The sequence below is a fragment of the Camelus dromedarius genome, chromosome 11 (genome assembly GCF_036321535.1).
Source record: "Camelus dromedarius isolate mCamDro1 chromosome 11, mCamDro1.pat, whole genome shotgun sequence".
Classification (NCBI taxonomy): Eukaryota; Metazoa; Chordata; class Mammalia; order Artiodactyla; family Camelidae; genus Camelus; species Camelus dromedarius.
This window is the reverse complement of record NC_087446.1, coordinates 40,236,684-40,256,273: the sequence shown is the minus strand read 5'-3', so window position 1 is coordinate 40,256,273 and position 19,590 is coordinate 40,236,684. Positions and strand designations below refer to the sequence as shown.

At 45.8% G+C, this 19,590-nt stretch overlaps 1 protein-coding gene across 3 annotated transcripts in view; it reads right to left on the bottom strand.

The window, feature by feature from the left end:
- Positions 1-277: 277 nt before the first annotated feature.
- The window catches only part of ABTB3 (ankyrin repeat and BTB domain containing 3), a 292,822-nt gene continuing 273,509 nt past the window's right edge, over positions 278-19,590 (bottom strand). For all 3 annotated transcript variants that reach the window (XM_031462829.2, XM_031462828.2, XM_064491689.1), the window contains 5 exons: positions 19,475-19,577; positions 17,329-17,410; positions 10,930-10,998; positions 8,962-9,075; positions 278-2,462 (listed from right to left, as the gene is read on the bottom strand). In XM_031462829.2, coding sequence (XP_031318689.1) covers positions 2,253-2,462; positions 8,962-9,075; positions 10,930-10,998; positions 17,329-17,410; positions 19,475-19,577 — 578 coding nt within the window. In that variant the 3' untranslated portion in view covers positions 278-2,252. The remainder of the gene's footprint in view (positions 2,463-8,961; positions 9,076-10,929; positions 10,999-17,328; positions 17,411-19,474; positions 19,578-19,590) is intronic.

Genomic DNA, 19,590 nt, shown 5'->3' with positions numbered 1-19,590 from the left:
GTGACACCTGTAAGTCCTCTGCCTGAAAGGGAGGAAACCCAAGGGCAGCACCCAGAGGGTGCCTGCAGACCCAAGGGACTACAGCCTGGTTAGCCAAGTTCTAGTTGACAGAGTGGAAGTGCCAGCAACACAGCACCTATCTTTTATCTGGCATCTTCATCTCCCTTGATTTTTTTCCCCTTGGGGTCACATTTTCCAATCTCTTGACTGAGTGAAGTTCTCAGGCTCCAGATGTGGGGTAAAGAGCTCACTCGGACCATACAAAGAATGCGCAGCGTGGGAAAACCATTTTTTTAATGACAGAGAAAGCACACCAAACCGTAACAGAAGCCCGTCAGGAGTTGCCGCTGTACAAATCAATGCCCAGAGGCCCTGAACTAGCATTAGACATTCACAGGGAAGTCAGTCACGGGGAAGGAAACATCCACGCAGCATCTCTGAGGACAGGAGGAGGCAGGAGACAGGGACAACCCACGACTCACGACGAGCTGTGTATCTGTAACTTGGGCTCCTTGTAGGCAGTTTTTTTTCCCCTTCCTCATTTGATGGTAGGGGCTGGGGTGGTTTGCAAATGACCAAGTGGAAGAGAGGCCTTGTGTATCAGCATCACAGAAGAGCCAATACTGTAGACAGACATGGCTAGACAGACATGGCCAGGGTCCTCCATGGGTCATACCCGTGAAACAGGACTTGACATTGGTCCTCTGTACAATGGCTCAGGGAGCTTGTACAACAGATGAACAGCAGCTCCTTTAGAATCTAGGGTCCGCGCACAAGTTCCCAAAGGCATGCTAGGAAATACGTTTATCAACAAAACTTTGCCATCCCAGAGGGTAAAAGTCATTCTCCTAGTTTTACTGCATGTTATCTAGGTTTCAAATGAAAGGACAAGAAAAAAAAAAAGGCAGCAACTCAAAAATTATTTGGAATATTGTGGCACTTCACTAATCTCTTTTGCTTATAATATATGGCAGAGCAAACGGAACCCTGTTGATATAAACTTTCATTATAGATAACCCTATACTGTACACTCTCAGAATACAGAAAGAATCCATCCTATCATACATGTTTCATCTTTAAAAATAATCTAACATAGTCATCTTCTCTGGCTAGTAACAAACTATTAACATCTTCTGAGAATACAGAGAAAACTCTGGGTTAATAGTAAATTCTCTGACATGCCCCTCCTCCCAACCCCTATTCAGTATCATCTATGAACACATTTCTGCAAAAGCATCCCAGAATCATTTGTAACTAGGAAAGGAAATGAGTATGTTAGTTTCATCAAATGGGCTTTCAGCAAGAAGTCATGGTACCTTTTGACCTTGGCAAAAATGAAGCACAAACATAATATTTCACAGGTTCGGGCCCATGCAAACGCATGTTTGTTTTTTTTTTTAATGTGGGGGGGTTTTATTTTCACCCCGAAACCACGATTAGCATGCAGGTTTTCAGCTACTGAGTTAGAGATAATTATTGGCAGTGCACCTCTTTTGTGTAACCATGATCACTACGGCAAGGTCACTATTTCACCTTGTGTAGAATGTCAGCAGTATCTTGTCAGATGCATGTTTATACAGAGTAGACCTGCGACTTACTGTCTAAAAAAAATCTCAAAACACAGATCCCTAGACACAATTCAGTTGAAAATGAACTGTTAAGCTTTTAGAAATATATTTTAAACTACAAGGCTGCCCTGTTTTTGGTTTTTTTTTAATGAATATTTTAAAAAGTTCCCACCCCTAAAAATTTGCCAAATTATGTCTTCGTTATTGGTAACAGTCTCACTGATTTGCTATCACTGTTGACTCTTACTGAACTGCAGCTACTAAGATCCTTAATGTGTAATAAATATAATGCTTTTCAGGGCTGGTACAGTTAAATTCTCCAGCTGTCAACCTGGAACCCGAATGATCTTTAGCTCTCAGTCCATCCATTGGACAGTAGTCCCTGGCAATGGGTGTTCAACTGCCCCAGGGGTGCTTTGGGATGAGGTCAGCCTGGCTACCCCATGTTGACCTTCTAGCTCTGCACCCAGCTGCAATCTGACCTGCTGGCCAGTGGCATGTCCTTTGTTTCTCAACAGGAGCTTATGGGAGCTGCATTTGCTTATTCAAGAGAAGCTGAGGCAGTAGAGGCAGCTCATTGACCCAGCCAAAAACAGACTCCAGGTGAAATTTGTAAGTTTGTGTACAGCCAATGCAGCAGGAGAACTGGCAAGTCCCCGGGGAATATTCCCTGGACTGGATGTTTCATACAACAGAACCTTTGGAAGATGACAAGTGAATTGACTGAATCCTGATGGCCAACGTCCTCTGTAAGTCCTGGAGCACATCCTGGCCCGTCCCTTCGCCATTTTTGTCATATAGGAGCTGCTTGAATGCTTCGTTTTCGATGAGGACCATCATGTTTTTGAGAAAGTAGCCTTCGCAATATGCTGAGAGCTCTGTGACTCCGAGAAACTGCAGAGAGTGGAGAGCAAGCAGGAGATGGTTATGTTTCCAAAATGTACCTGCTTTCCTATATGATAATGACGAACACCTACTAAGGTAGATGGCCTGCAACAGTGGCTCTGATTCTGCGTTCTTTGCTGTATCACACCCAGGGGGTGTGACTGCAGCTCCTCCAACCAAAGGGCTGAGTCCATTTCTCCACTGTTTGGCTTTGTGAGTTGTTCAGGCCAGCAGAACATGGTAGAAGTGAGAGTTGCCAGTTCTGAGCTGGCTTCAAGTGGCAGTGTGTACTACAGTGCTTTCTCTCAGAATCCTGCCTCTGCCTTCAACACAAGCCTGAGCTAGACTGCTTGCAGCATGAGCAACCACATGAAACTGAGTTGACAGTGACAGAGCCCAGCCAGGATCAGCAAAGCCAACCACAAACTGACCGGTGAGCTGACCTCAGAAGCAAGGCCAGCTGACACCAGAAGAAACCAGCCATGCCACTGACTCGTGTGCTAAATAAGCACTCACTATTTTTGTTTGTTTTTGTTTTTTGGGGGGGGAGATAATTAGGTTTTTGTTTATTTAATGGAGGTATTGGGGGTTGAACCCACGACATTGTGCATGCTAAGCACACACTCTACCTTTGAGCTATATCCTCCCCTCAAGTACTCACTATTTTAATACTGGGTTTTGTGTCTCTTTGCTCCACTACAGCTAATGAAGTTGCAGACACAGTTCTAATCTCTTTACAAGTATTAATTAACTTACTTAATTCTCACAACCACCCTGTGAGTGGGCAGTGCCTACCTACCACCTGTACTTAGGGCAGTGGTTCTCAAACAGGGGTGATTTTGCCTCTTAGGAGACATTTGGAAGTCTGGATACATTTTTGGTTGTCACAACTTGGGGCGGTGTACGTACCACTGGCATCTAATGGGTAGAAGCCAGGGACGCCATTAACATCCCACAATGCAGAGGACAGCCCCCACTGCAAAGACTTATGCAGCTCACGTTGTCAATACTGCCAAGGTTAACAAACTGATCTAGAGACATGGTTCCTGACAGACTAAACCAATACAGAAGGGATGATGCTGAGCAGGCTCACTTTACAAGCCCAAGCAGAAGGCTTGGCAGGTGGTAGACACTCAATACGTATTTGTTGAATGTATGAATGAACAATTAACTCTCAGAGTAATGATGCCAACAGCAAACATTTATTGACAGTATATGATATACTGGACACTGTGCTGGGCACTTCATGTGCATCATCTCATTTAATCCTCAAATTTCCTTTAGGCAGGTACTATTACCCCCTCCGATTTACAGATGAGGAAATTGAAATAAGAGAGTAGCTTACAAAAATTCACACAACATGTCAAGGACAGAGCCAGGAGGTGAGCCTTGGTAACTCAAGTCCTGAAGGCTGTGTGTTTAACTATTAGGATGTACGGCTTCCAGCCTGATACCATTCAACAGAAGATGGGTATTTAGCCTCAGAAGCGTGCTTGGTGGAGGGATCCATGTTTGAGATGCAGAAGCAAATGTGGATGTGGGTTGGCTGTCTGTACTCAGAACTTTTCTACAATTTTCAAAGCTTGTAAATCTCTATTGCAGTGAAGTGCATGCTCAGGAGTTAAAGTGCTCCCTGAGATGATGTCCTGCTGCTTTATTTAGATGCTGAATTATCTAAATTATCCAAATGTGGAATTTATCCTTCTGAACTCCCTAATATTCTGTTCTTTAAGCCAGAGACGCGCTTTAAGCTGTTAGATGTGGAATGGTGGTATTACAATGAGGCTATGCCAACAGGGAAATTGTGGAATGACCGGAAGCCTTGGATTCAATTTGGGACTCCCACACTTTTCTGAATATTTGACCAAGGCTGGGTCACTTGGCTTCTGGCTTTAGGTTCCTCATTTTCCAAATGGGAATTATGTTACTTGCATCATAGACCTGTCGGGGGATTGAATGGAACATAATTTACAGCAGGACTCTTGTCATCTGTCACCCTTAGGGAAGGCAGGTTAGGAAGGGAGCTAAGGGAGGGGGGCTCTGGAATCTGCCTGAGCTTTTATTCCAGACTTCACCACTTCCAGCCGTCTGCTGTTGGACGAGTTATTTAATCTCTGTGTGCCTCAGTATTCCTACCCATAAAATGGGGGAAGATAATAATACCTACCTAATAAGCTGTTGTTGGCATTAAATGAGATAATACACGAGACATTCAGAACAATGGTTGATTGTAGTTGGCACTCACTCAGCATTAGCTGTCATGATAAATGTAAACTATTTATAATTATTACTCTCATTTCACTAATTTGTATCCAGTGACACATATGGATAAAGTAGGTGGCTAGGTTGGGATAAGGGGAGTTGACTGTATCTATGAAACCTAGTTCAGCTACTTGGCCTGTAGAAGGACCAAGTCTGTAACCTTGAACTTGCTGACACCACATGCTAATTCACTGACTCAATGGCCTGTCTTCATAAAAACCATGTGCAACTTTGGGCAAGTCAAATCACTTCTGTGGGCTTCGGTTTCCCAAGTTACAAAATGAGAGGTACTTAGGACAGAAACACCAGAAAATTCTGTGGTCTCTGAGAGCCAGAGGAGGTTTATCAGGTTAGCAGGTTTGTTGTCACCCAAATGTTCACATAGATGCGCAGTATCCTGGAGCTGGAAGAGTTCTTAGGAATGCTTTCATTCTTTCAACATGAAGCCTCCTTTCAGAGTCACAGAGAAAAGGCCTCATTGTACACGTGGGGAAACTGAGGCTCAGAGTTATCTCTGAGTCCTTGGACACAGGGAGCCCCCTTCCCCTTACCATATACTTTGTATACAAATGTCTCTCATCACAAGTTAGTGTAAGTGGAGAATAAGCCCAATAAATACTTACATTTACATGTGGTGGCACTTACTGAATGGTGACTACACATCAGATGCTTGCTTATCTCCACATGGCTAGTTACTGACAGAACTGGCATTGGAACTCTCATCTCCTAGACCAATGGTTGATAAACTAAAGTCCTCTGGGCCAAATGTGGCCCACAACCTGTTTTTGTAAACAAAGTTTTATTGGGATACAGCCACACCCATTCATTTGCATATTGCCTCTGGCCGCCTTTGCACTACAATGGCAGAGTTGAGTAGATTCGAAGTGACCTCATGGCCTCTGTGAAAATATTTATTTGGCTCTTCACAGAAGTTTGCTGACCTCTGTCCTAGGCAATGATTTTTTCAAGTGCAGAGACCATGTCTTACTAATTTCTTATTCTGATGCATATACAGTTCCTTGGTAAATAGTGGGTGCACAATAAACACTAGGGAACGGATCCCCTGGTTTCCAGACCTATGTTCTTCCCATCATGGTGCCCTGTTGAACTTATTGCATTAGCTTAGATTCAACTTGATGAGCCAGCTTGTCCTTTTTCTCAAGTTGAAAGATACCCCGAATGGGGTGGCAGAAGCTCTAGGGCCTCTTCTTCATGCCCAAATAGTTTGAGACAGCTTTGCTAGGAAAAAAAAGATGACTAAGCTGCGCATTTATGCGCTGGGCTTCTCCTCTGTATAAAACTCCATGGCTGTCTCCAATGGTTAGGTATAGAACAGAGGGAATGTTGCCAAGAACTTGTTGACATTTGGAACTTGGCTGTTGGTATCTAAATGCCTGCATTTCCTGGGGTTCCAAACTGAGTGTTGGTTTCTTTGTTTTCTCTTTTACTCAACCAGATTCAATTTGCAGCACAATCTGCCAGTAATGGAATCCACATGGCAGGTTATCATTAGCCAGAGCTGCAGTATCCACAGCACCAGGAAATGACGCATAGAAAGGGCAAGGGGTGCTGGCCTGGCCCCGTCCTCCATGCAAGGATCACGGAGGGCAGGCGTTGACCTTAGAAACGTTCCAGGACGTGGCCTGGGAGGCGAGGCAGAGGCTGGCTTCTGAAAAAGGCCAAGCTCTGGCTGCAGAGGTGGTTCTCTGCCATAGGTGTTCTAAGCCTGCAGCACAAATGCATTCCCCACCCAGAATGCGTTATAAGATAACAAAAGAGCTATGGAAGCTGCCTGCCGAGGAGCCTAAATGGATTAAAATGGGACTATGCAACGAGGGTCTTGCTGCCAAAAAGAGAGGCCATGGAAAAGCCCCCCTGGATGTGGGGTTCACAGGGCATTTTCAGTGTCCACAGCCAGGGGAGGAGGCAGAGGACCATAGGACCAATCAGGCCCTCCTCCTGGGTAGAGACAGAGTTTCTCTGGATGCTTTTTCGAAAAATAATCAGTTTAAAATAAAAAACAAATTTTCTATGTCCCAAGAAACCAGATTTTGGTAAAATCTTCATTTAACCAAAACACCCAGTGTGTGTGGGTAGGAAGTAGTCTGACTGGACCTTTTGATTTACTGATGACCAATCAGAAAATCTTTTTTGAGTATCAGGACTATTGTAGATATTTCAAACATTTGACATTTGTTAGGCCAGACAGTAAATACAAAGTTAAGAAGATGTGCTTTGGAGTGAGACCAATCCAGGTTTACACGTCTAGGTGGATACCCCAAAGAACTGAAAGCAGGGAGTTGAACAGACATTTGCACACCCCCGTTCACAGCAGCATTATTCACAACAGCCAATAGGTGGAAGCAACGCAGGTGTTCACTGATAGATGATGAATGGATAAACACAATGTGGTATGTACATACAATGGAATATTATTCAGCCTTAAAAAGACATGAAATTCTACAAATGCTACATGGATGGACCTTGAGGACACTGTGCTAAGTGAAATAAGCCAGCCACAAAAATAAGCCAGACAAATACCATATGATTCCACTCATATGAGAGACCTAAAGTAGTCAAATTCATAGAGACAGAACATAGAATGGTGGTTGCCAGGGGCTGGGAAGGAGGAGGGTATGGGGAGTTAGTGTTTAACGGGTACAGAGTTTCAGTTTGGGAAGATGAAAAGTTCCGGAGTTGGATGGTGCTTGATGGTCGCACAAGAATGTGAATGAATATACTTATGTATATTCATTTCTAAGTGTACACTTAGAAATGGTTAAAATGGTAAGTTTCACGTTATGTATATCTTACTACAATGACAAAAAAAAACTCAGTAATAGTTGTGTTAAGCAAGTTACTTCACTTCTCTGTGCCTCAGTTTCCTTACTATTACATGGGACTAATTAAAGGGTTGTGGTGAAGATTAAAAAAGGTAAAACAACAAAGCTTTAAGCACAGGTGCCTGCACATGGAAAGGGCTCAGTGAATGTTAGCTTAAGACAGAAAATATCTCAAATGCAACCTGTTTTCTCACAACAAGCAGAAAGAACATTATTCACATCAGTTGTCCTTCTAAAGACTATGGATGTGGGAGGCATGTGTGCTGAGCTCCAGTGATGCAAAAGAAGAGTGCTTTGTTTGTTTTAAATGAACTCCTGATGTTAACTCATTTCATTGTTTCTTCCCAGCAAATGCTAATCCTTCTGTCCTGAGCACATGAAAGAAAATGAAGTGGTACCTGGACAAATTATTTTAATTCTCTTGGTCCCCGTATCCCTACTTGTGAAATGAATTGTAGGAAACCGGTGATTCACTGATTTTGTGAAGACTGGCCTTAGAGCTAAATTCACAACAGTGTCACCCTGGAAGCCTGCTAAAAATACAGATTTCTGGGCTCCACCGCAGAGATCATGGGGGTGAGGGGAGAAACAGGGATTTGGAACTCTCCCCGGTGATTCTGATTAGTAGTCAGGCATTGGGTCCACGTGACTAGGAGGGGTCCTTGAACCTCTCTAGTGCTGACAGCCTGTCTCAACCTTGGCACATCTGATGATCACCCAGGAAGCTGTGAAAAATACTTTTTTGCAGGCTCCACCCTCAGAGGTTGATGAATTGGTCTGTGATAGGTCCTAGGCACAGGGATTTTAAGTGAGTGCCTAGGTGACCCAACCATGCAGCCAGCGATGGGAACCTCAGTTCTAGAATAACGGTTCTCACCCATGAACAATACCAGCATCACTTGGAGGGCTTCTGAAGCCACAGATGGCTGGGCCTCACTCCCAGAGTTTCTGATTCATTAGGTCTGGGTGGGGCCCAGAATATACATTCCTGACAGGCTCCTGGATGATGCTGATGCTGCTGGACTGGAGCCCACACTTGGAGAACCACTGTTCCAGAACCTTGCTACTCAAGGGGTGGCCAAGACCAGCTGCAGAGGCTCACCCAGGAGCTGGCTAGAAACGCAGAACCAGGGCCCACCCCAAGGCTGCTGAAGCAGAGTCTGCACTGTGATTCATATGCATGCTGGGGTTCAGAGCAACTCTGCTTTGGGAACTTCTGGGTTCCTGCTTTCACTGTGTTTGGAGGGGTGAATGAAGGGAAAGACGTCTCCTCTAGAGCAGGGAAGCCAACCTTGGGAGGAGCACGGGTGGCAAGCCCAGCATCCCCCCTCTGCCCCAACTCAGAGTGTCTGCAAAGAAAGCCTCTCCCACATCAATCAGGCAGCGAGAATGGGACTCATTACCTTGGCGTGGTTGTAAATATCCACACAGTTGTCTGTATTGATGCTCTTTGCACAGATAATTTCACAGTGTCTCTGTAAAGCCTCCAGCTGGAAAAACTTAGCTGCAGACAGAAGCTAAAAACCATAAAAAGAGCCTGTTAGAGGTTGGGAGGTGGAAGGAAATCAACGGCAGTGGTGAGAAAACCCCTCATCTCCCACTGTGGTACCCAAGGTGAAGGCACAGGGATAAAGTGCTGCTAGTCACTCAAAAGCACGAAGGTTACACTAGAGGACTAAGACCCAGCCGCAGAACTCGACTGGGGGAAGAAGGTGGCAGAGGGGAGGGATGGGGTTGAAGTGAATCAACTTTGCATCTATTATAGCAGGAGGTCAAGCAAAAATGCCTGCAATTTTTATGTCCAGAAATAGGTGTGAACACTCAGTAAGATGGATATTGATGGGGTTCACTCCCTCTGTTCAGCCAGGTCTCCACACAGATGTCACTTCAGGTCGTCTCCTTCCTTCACTGTCTGGCCCCCTTACCCTGTCTGAGCCTTCCTCACAGCCATTCTCACACCAGACATGATGCCATGCCTGTTGCCCTCCCCAGAGTCCAAGAGAGGAGGGATTTCTGTTCCTTTGCATCACTGCTGTATCCTGGCCCTGAGCAAGGCACCTGGCCGTGGGAGATGCTCAATAGAGGCTCTTGAGAGGGGAATAAAGTGCTGAAGCAAGAGTTCAAATGGGTTGCCTTTGGAGAAAGGATTGGGGAGGTGGGGGGGGGTGGAGGTGGATGAGCTGCTTTTTTATGTATTATAAAGCCCTCCTGTATTATTTACATAATTGAAACGTATGTTGTTATTTTGACATGCAAATAATTTAAAATGTTTACAAAAGAGATGGCATCCTCAGACTGTAGGCTGGTCCTGAGGTAGTGAAGTGTCAGAGAAGAGACAAGAGAGTAACTTTGGGGAGGATGTGTGACCACAGAAGGTTTCCCAGAGTAAGGAGAAAAGTACGACACAGTGAACATGTAGGCTCTGCAGCCCTCACTGCATGCCAGGCACTGTCCACACCTTACAAATAGAAACTCTTAAGATCTTCAAAACCCAGTGAGATGGATATTGTTATCCCCATTCTACAGGTTGGGAAACGGAGGCTCAGAGAAGTTAAATTACTTGTCCAAGATCATAGAGCTCAGAAGGGGCAGGGCCTAGATTGAAACCCAGTCTGGCCCAGAGCCCATGTTTGAACCACCATGTGGGGTCACCTTTTGAATAACTGATAGTGTTCTGACATCTCTCATCAGCCACCCTGGCCTTCAGGGTGAACGGGGCCCTAGTTATTTTGCTAAGGATTTTTGGAGTGATTTTGACTTCTGGTTCAAAGCTACCAGCTTTGACACAAGGGTTCCACTTCTAGGAAGGAGGAGGGGCAATCTTGGCTTTGAATAGGCAAGAGCAGAAACAAGGCCCACAGAGCAGGGAGGGGAGAACAGGCTGAGTAAGGAGAGGTAGACAGGAGGTGGAGAAGGCCAGAGAGCTGCAGGGATGAGGGATCTGAGTGAAGCTGGGAGAGTTTTGTAACCGGCTCTCAGCTTCTGCCTCAGTGGACATGCTGAGATTTGAGGGATGCTTTTTAGATGATACATTTCTCTTACAAATGACAAGGGAGAAGTCAAGGATAGTTCCTGATGATGTTGTTAGAGCCCCAGCTGTGCTTGGAGCTAGTGCTGGCCTCAGACTCTTTGGTAAATTTCCTTTACTCCACCCCTCCCAAAGCCAGTTAAAATTGGGTTTCACTCAGTTGCTATTAAAAGGGCTTGGACTAGCGCACCCAGCACCCCAGCCTTCCAGGGAAGGGCTCTGATGAGAAGCCCCTAGGAGATCTAAGGAGGCAGGCAGGACCCCAAAGCCTGCATCCAAATGAAAACCCCACAAGGCACTGCCCATGCATGCTACCCACTCAGTGACACAACTGATTCCTTACCTCCATTATCTCGTTGTTTTTAATGAGAAGTGACTCTGGGCCACCGTAGTAGAGATACTGCATGACCAGCTGGAAGAAAGGACATAGGGCAAAGCATCAAAGACACAATCATCTTAAAGCCACCCAGGCTGGCTGCTTTGAACCCCTGTATGACAGCCCTTCCCAGTGGTGGCCATTCCTGCTTGATCAATGCCTTTCAGAAGGAGTTCCATGTAAGAGTTTTACAAGCTTGATACTCTTCCTTGCAGCATGCTGCGATCTGTCCCCCTGTGGTTCTCCCTGGGTTCCAAGTCCACCCCCAGGGTGAAACTAAACAATCCTAAGCTCTGCTCCCCAGGACAGTTTTCTCCCCCATCTACAGTTGTCTTCCCACCTCCCACCCCATCGTGCTGCCCAGAACTGCAGCACACATGGTGTGGCTTAAAGACCCTGCGCCAGCGGCAGCTCCCCTGGGAACACGGCCCAGTGTGACTAAAACTTGTTAAGTTCCAGAGGGTGGCTCTGGGCCACAGTGAGCTACCTGCTCCTTATTACAACTCAACAAGATCTAAGATGAAGCTATTAGGGGTCCAGAGTTTCAGTGTTTCATTGATGATGAGAACTGTCTAAGCCAGGCTTTGTTCATATGACTCAGGATGCCTGGATGGTGCGCAAAGTCCCAGAGCTTTGCAAACTGGTATTCTTTAAGTAGAATGAAGCCCACAGATGTGTTAGTATTGGCTGTCACCACCTCCTATGAAACTGAGTGTTAATTTTTCAGGTAGTGTGTATACTTTCCAGTTGGCCACAGTCTCCACCACTCTCAATTTTCTTCTGCCTGCCTGTCTGACACACTAACTTAACCTGACTGGTCCTAGGGCAGCTGTGTTGGAAAAATCTGTAGACTGTTTATATCCCATCTTTGGCCACCTGTAAAATGTGGAGCTTAGACTGGGCTGTTCTTTATGGTCCCTTCAGACATTGATAGTCCGTGACCAATACAGGGCAGTGGTTAGGAGCAAGGACCCTGGAGCTAGGCTACTTCCATATCTGATCTGGCCCTGCCGCTAAAAAGCTGGTTGGCCTGAATTAAGTTAGGCTCTCTGTGCCTCAGTTTCATCATATGTAAAGTGGGGATAATATTACTTACCTCATGGGGTTGTGATGAGGATTAAATGAGTCGATATATGTAACAGGCCGAGCAGGGGCCTGGCAGGTGCATGGCCAAAACTCAGCAAATGTTAGCTCTTTAATTTTCTCTGAAGTTCAAGAAATCTTTTTCTATTGATCCTTCTGCCATGCACTGCCACTTTGCCATTCAACATCCTTTGTGACTGATCTCAATCTACTTTTTGTATGGGTGTTTACAGTAATCGTTTTTTAAAAAATATATTGTTTAGAGTTTTACTGAGCTATAGTTCACATAACACAAGATGCTTTGATTTAATGTATACAGGTCAGTGGTTTTTAGTATATTTACAACGTTGTGCAATCATCACTACAATCTAATTTTAGAACATTTTCAACACCCCCAAGAGAGACCACGTGCCTATTAACAGTCTCTCCCATTTCCTCCTTGTGCCTGTCCTGACAATCACTATGATTTGCCTGTTCTGAACATTTCATATAAATGGAATCGTACAATATGTGCTCTTTTCTGTCTGGCTTCTCTCACTTAGTGTGATATTTTCAAGATTAACCCTGTTGTCACACATACCACTTTTTAAAAAATTGCTGAGCAATATCCCGTTGCGTGGATGTACCACATTTTGTGTTATCTATTCATTCATCAGCTGACGGACATTTGGGTGTTTTCCACTTCTTTGCTGTCATGAATACAGCTGCTAGGGATCAATTTACTTTTTCAGATATCATCTGCCACTCTGCCCTTCTCTCCTTCTAATCTTGATAATATCTGCCTTTTATACAGTGACCACTCCCAACCATTTGCCTTTATCAGAACTTACCACCTTCTCTTTTACTCCTTTTGCCCACACTGCCCCCTCTGCTGGGATGCCCTTCTCTTATCTACCTGTTGAACTCTGGCCCCCATTTCGGGATCCAGCTCAGTGGTCACCTCTGTGAAGCCTCCTCAGACCTTTTAGCTATTTTCCACCGTGTGCTGGGCAGCACACCATCCACAACTGCAGCTATTTCCTCCTGGAGTCTGAAGGCATAGACTGTGTCCTGTCTGTCTCTGCATCCCCAGTGCCTGCCTGTAGCAAGCGTACTTTAATCACGAATTCTCCCCTTCCTCGTTTGTGTTAGGGTCTCCCGTGTACTGACCACCTGCCTGTCGCAGAGATGGTGGTGCTTAAATGCTGACAGCTGAGGCTTTGTGAAATGATAACAGGGCACTGTTTACCCTTCTCCCCTCTGTCACCCTGATGGGTCATAAGCATCTAAAACGCCATGTTGGCGAATGTTGGGATATTGGCTTTATTAAAATCAATTTATTCCCCTAGCACCTCTCTTTAATAAAAGCAATAATAATAATGGTAAGAGCCATAATAATAACTGCCCCAAACACAGGGCCTCTCCAGTTACAAAGCGCTTCTCCATCATGATATCTCATTTCTTCAAGGTTGGGCTGCTGACTCGAAACGTTGCTTTTTAGTAGATGGATATCCTGGGGCTAATGGAATTTAAATTGGGCTGTCTTGTGCCACCTTCAGACTCAGCCAGCACAACCCTTTTCTGCAAGGGGGTGAAATGGACCCTTATTAGGCCAAAGGGCCTGTTTCTGGAGTTATTTTTCTTGGCAGCTGCCAACCCGCATGAAGCAGGATTTAAACGGTGTACACAGCCTCATGGAGGCCCCGCTTCCAGGTGCAGCTTCAGCTGCATGGGGCTCTTGCCCACGTGTGATGTTAAACAGTCTTGCAGGGAGGAAACTCAAAGCCATCTCATTTACTAAAATTCTTCTGTCAGCATGGAAGTGAAGTGAACAGGCCCCTGGGAGCCTCCTTCTGGGTCAGATTCAGCCCTACTTGGCTTATTTCGAGCCACAAATGAGGCTTTTCTTCATTTTATGGGGAAGGGGCAGGCGCATGGAAAAGTCCTCGGGGCCTGCTAAATCTTCCCTGCCTATTACAGTAACTTGAGGCTAATGTGGCCGGGAAACCTTCCCCAGTCAAAGTAATTACAGGCCTCCGATTTCTCCGGGGCCGAGCTTTCCCAGGTAGGTCTCTCATTCAATGAGTCCTTGCAGCAAACATTTATTGAGTGCTTACTACAAGCAGGGCTCTGATTACACATACCCCCCCCAACATTAGTCCCAGGTTTGATGGCCTAAGCGTCCCCTCCACGAGCACTCAGAGAGATGGGGGGTGGGCAGTTTCCAGCATCTACCTTCTGCTCCAAACTCTAACAGGCCTGAGTTTCTTTCTTCCGGGCTGGGTGATTTTTAGGGAGGAACCAAGACCCCACAGCTGGGAGGCAGTTAAGAGATCAGATCTGGGAATCAGCCAGGCCTGGGTCTGATGCTCAGGTTGGCTGTGATGGGCAGTGGGAGCTCAGGTCCCTCCCTCCACCTCTCTGAGGCTGTGCCCTGTCTGTAGGCTGGGAGAAGAGCTACCTGGAGGGGCAGCTGGGAGGACTGAATGAGATGATGCAGGCAGTGGTCCTCAGAGTGGGGTCCCTGGACCAGCAGCATCAGCATCACCTGGGTTCTGGTAAGAACTATGAATTCTTGGGCCCCACCCCAGGCCTACAGAATTAGGAACTCTGGGAGTGGGGCCCAGGATCTGCACTTTAGCAAGTTTTCTGTGTCTTAACAAGCAACTCCCTCCACCCCACCACCAGGTCCACCAGAGATTCCAATGCCTACCAAGGTCCAAGAACCGCAGTAACTTAGAGCACTGGTTCTCCACCCAGGCTGCACACTGGTGATGGCAGAGGGCAGAGAATTCAAAATACTGATGTCTGGGCCCCAGCCCAGATTCTGATTTATAGCCTGGACATTGGGAATTTCCAAAGCCTCCCAGCTGACTCCACTGCGCAGCTGAGGCTGAGAACCCCCTTTTGAGCCTTACACATATTTAGCGCACAAGAAACGAGAGCTGCCTTCATCACTCTCCTGCTTTAGAATGGATGTTCCAGAACCAAGTACCTTGGCTTTGGCACCAGATAGACTGGGTTCAAATTCTGACTCTGTCACTGCCTAGCATCAAGGATAAGTTCTCTGGCCCTCCGTTTCTCCATCTCTAAAAGTGGCAAGAATAATCCAGATAACTACGTGCAAGCAAAGCTCAGTGACTCATTCATTGTTGGAGTCTCATAAAGGTTTCTTCACTGCCCTCCCCACCCCTAACCCTAAAGTACAACAGCAGCTCCATGGAAACTTTCAGACTCAAAGCCGCCACCATTGTGGACAGGGCTGTGGCCAATTTGCTCTCAGTAGAAAATGTGGGGAGGGGCTGAGAAAAGAGGGAAACAGGCACTTGGATGTCTGGGGGTGTGCTGATTCCCCAGCCCACCTTGGGGTTCTAGCCTCCTCTCTACTACCTCTATCCCAGTGGGCCTTGTCCTTGGAAACCTCTTCAGCCTTTCCCCATTGCTTAGTCAAAAGTAACCTATTCCCTGGGGTATTGTGCTTAGGAGGGAGGTGGTTTATCAGTTATGATATTGAAAAATAACAACCTACTTAAAAACTTCCAAGTCAATCATTTCCTCATATCGTCTTACTTGCTAATCTTGGCAAGAACTCATGTGATCAGGAATGATTAACTTTTAGTTTATGATTATAATGATGACCTTTTTAAAATGAGGAAAATGAGGCTCAGAGAAGAGTCTTGCCCATGGTTATTTGAGAAGGATTCTTTATTTTGAAGTTTCAAGATAACCAAAGGAATGCATCTCTAATGGTGGAAATAGAGGTACCTCAATGGGTTTTAGAGCTTTAGTGTGGGGGCATGGTGGCTTCCTGGCAGCCCTCTGAAAAGCGGGATCTGGGGGACCAGGGTCAATAGTGGAAGGAAGAACCACCATCTGGCTTGCCACACTTGGTTTATACTACGTGGTTCCAATGCATCTTTTCAGTCTCTAATATAACTTAAGACACAGCCAAATGGACTATAATCACTTTCCCTCAACTTCCCATTTTTGTGCCTTTGTTTATGCTGTTCCTTCCTCTGGAATACTCTCTCTTTTCTACTCACCAGATGAGGAAACTAAGGCTCAGAAAGGCTGGGCAATTTGTTCAAGGTCATATGAGGGACAATGATTTTAAACTGGGGAATGCAGCATTTAAATCCTGAAATGCAGCTCTGTCCTTCAGATCCCAGATCAGGACCCCTGTCCAACGACCCTGGTCACAGCCATCTTTGCCTCTGGCTTATCTCTGAGTTGTCTCACCAACCCTCCTGGAACATGAGTCTCTAGAGGGCCAGCCTGAGTCTTCCCCACCTGTGTTTTCTTCCTAAGGCTGTCCTTCCAGAACTGAACTGGAGGGAACAGGTCCTGTTCAGACCTCTCTAACTTCCATCCCCAGGTCGTCCACATTGACTGTGGGAGGACAGCATGGAGGGACCAAAATCTCCCAACAATCGCCCATCCACCTTGTGATGCAAGCAGCCCACCAGACTTCATGCCCAGATGATACTCGGAGCTCTGGAAATAGGGCTGCAAAGCTGGCTGGGGTGTGAATTTCTATCAGCTGCAAGAATGTCATTGTGGGGCAGGATTTATGAATCAGGCATGAAGGAAGGAGGAAAATGTAAGACAGTTGTTGTGCCCTCTCAGAGGTGCCCCACAAACCGAATCCATGGACGGTATCAACTTCCCCCAAACAGAGGGAGACATGTTAACATCGTCCGGCCTTTGACAAACCATCCTCTCCTATTTAATGTACGTGAGGTTCAGACCAATGTTAAAATGACACTGGATTCCTTAAAGTCCACTGGTTCCTGATCACATGGGTTCAACCACATTTGGGGACTTCATACCTGCTGTTCTCTGCCTGGAATGTTCTAACTCCTTTCTTAAGCCTTACGCTTCCCTATGGTTGGCCAGCTTCTCCCCAACCTTCAGTATTTCAGCTAACACCCCATCCAAGGGCCCTCCTCAGTCTCCCCAGTCTGAGCTGCCATAGCATGTTGGTTCACCCCTCTCTCACATGCACCCCACTTCATACTGAAATTGATCAGAGTTATCTCCTCCAGGCTGAGTCTCCAGGACAGGAATGTCCTTTATCCCTGTGTCCCCAGGGCCCAGCAGAGTGTCAGGTACATAGTAGGTGCTCAATTAATGCTATGGGCATGAATGGATGGTAAATGGGAGGGGCAGTGTGAGGACAAGGGCCAAGAGTGCCAGAGACTGAGGATGACTCAGTGCAGTGGCTGACACACAGGTGGAGGACTGGAGTGACTCACCAGTGCCCTGCATCCACCAGTAGGGCTCCAGGCCACAGCAGGGGCTCACCTGAAAGATGGGGTACTTCACATATCCGATCTCTATGCAGGTGCTGTCATTTGTTGGTTTGCTGGAGAGGAGTGCTTTGAACCTGAACAAGAACGCAAGAAGAGAGCTAAGAAGACTCACCAACACATCCACAGCTTGCAAGAAACTCAGCTCTCGGTTGACAGAAACATGGAATATCTTGTATCTCCCTCACTTGGAAACACAATGACATATCCATAGGTTTCTTAATTTAATGCCCCTTCTCTGCTATGATACCAATTTACCAAATCCAATTTAAAGTTAAAACTCTAAAGTTAAAAACAGTGTTTGGAACTGTTAAATTATTTCTCAAACAGGTGACTGGAGGTGAACAAATGCCTTTTAAAACCCTGTCCACCTTGCAGGGCCCATCACAAAGGCTGCCTCCTTTAGGGAGTCCTTCTTGACCTCAGGCTTCAAGCTCCTCTGGTGTCCACCGAGCTTACCAACTCCCTCTTCCCACCTCCCACACACCCTTTGCTCCAAGAGGACGGGGACTTCTGCCTTTCTGTCTCTGCTGCATCCTCAGAGCCTGCACCAGGCTGGACCTGATGCATCACAGGTATCTAATCAACATCTGTTGACTACCTAACGATCTCCCCACAGGTGACCTTTTCTGTCTAGGGTTTTAGACGCATATTCCTGCCACTGACTAAGCCAAGCTCCTTGTGGGTAAAGACCCAGTCAGCACAATATACTGATACTCAATACATTTAGGAATAAGCCAAGATGTGCCTCTTTTTAAAAATTATACTTTAAGTTTGAAATAATTTTAGATTTATAAAAGAATTGCAAAGATAGTGCAAAGAGTTCCAGTATGCCCTTCCCCCAGCTTCCCCCAGTGTTAACATTCTACACAGCCATGGTATCTTTCTGAAACAAGGAAATTAACATTGGTACTATATTGATCTGGTTTTTCTATGGCTTCATAACTGAGAACCATGGAAAGGACAATGTATTTTTCTTGTGGTGGCAAAGCAGACACAGGGTATTTGGTTTTGGGGGGATACTGGAGATGCTAGGATGCTTTTAGGAACCAGGGAGCATCATTGGCCACACACATTCATAAGCAAGCTGGAAGTGGGCTCTGTTTCTGGATCCCAGAGTCCCTACCCTCTACAGTCTGCCTCCTCCTCACTTCAGCATCACTCCTCTGCCCTGCTTCATCTATTCCTGTTCAGGTCCTTGAATAATGTGGTTCTAAATGGTCAACTTCATCTCAATGCAAATAGAAAGGAGGAGGAAAGGCCATAGCAGAGCTCGCAGGGATGGTATTATACTGTTGTCAGCTCCAGGTTAGGGAAACATAAAGTTCAGGACCTGTGTATTTCAGGTGGCTTACACCAAAGTTCCCTGATATTTGCAGAGCAGGACTTTGAAGGCTGCAGTGTATGAGCTGTCAGGGTGCATGAGGACACCTGGCTGAGGGGGCTACACTCCAACCCACGCTCTGCTCACGAAGCTCCGTGCCTGGTACACACTCCATCTGTCCAGAGGAATGATGGCTTGTCTAAGCCCCACAAAAGCTGCTGATTATGCTAGTGTCTGCCCTGTACTCTTTTTTTTTTTTCAAATTGTGATTAGAAAACACATAACATAAAATTTCCTGTCTTAATCATTTTTAAGTGTAATGTTTATGAGAAGTATATTCACATCATTGTGCAACCTGTCTCCAGGACTGCCCCATCCCCATTAAACAACAACTTCCCATTCCCCCTCCTCCAGCCCTGCAACCACCCTTCTAGAGTCGATGACTCTAGGTTCATATAAATGGGAATCATGCATTATTTGTCTTTTTGTGACAGGGGTATTTCATTGCATATAATGTCCCCAGGTTCATTTATGTTGCAGCATATATTGGAACTGCCTTCCTTTTTAGAGCTGAAAACACTCCATTTTTTTTTTATCCATTCCTCCACTGATGGACTCCTTGATGACTTCCATCTTTTGTCTCTGAGAATCATGCTGCCTGAACGCAGGTGCACAAATGCCCTGTACTCTCCAGTTTTTGATTTTGAGAAGATAATCTGCCAGTTCTGTGATGATACCACCAAAATTGAATTTCAGAGAACAGTAATAGCAATAACCACCCTCATAATTCAGTGCTTTCAAAATTGATGACACATACCTTGGAGAGGCTGTAAATAACAGCACTTTGTGAGCATAAAATGGTCTTCCTTCTACCAGGAAGGTAACATCTGACATTTCTTTATTGTTAAGGAAATGAGGATCTGGAACAGGAAA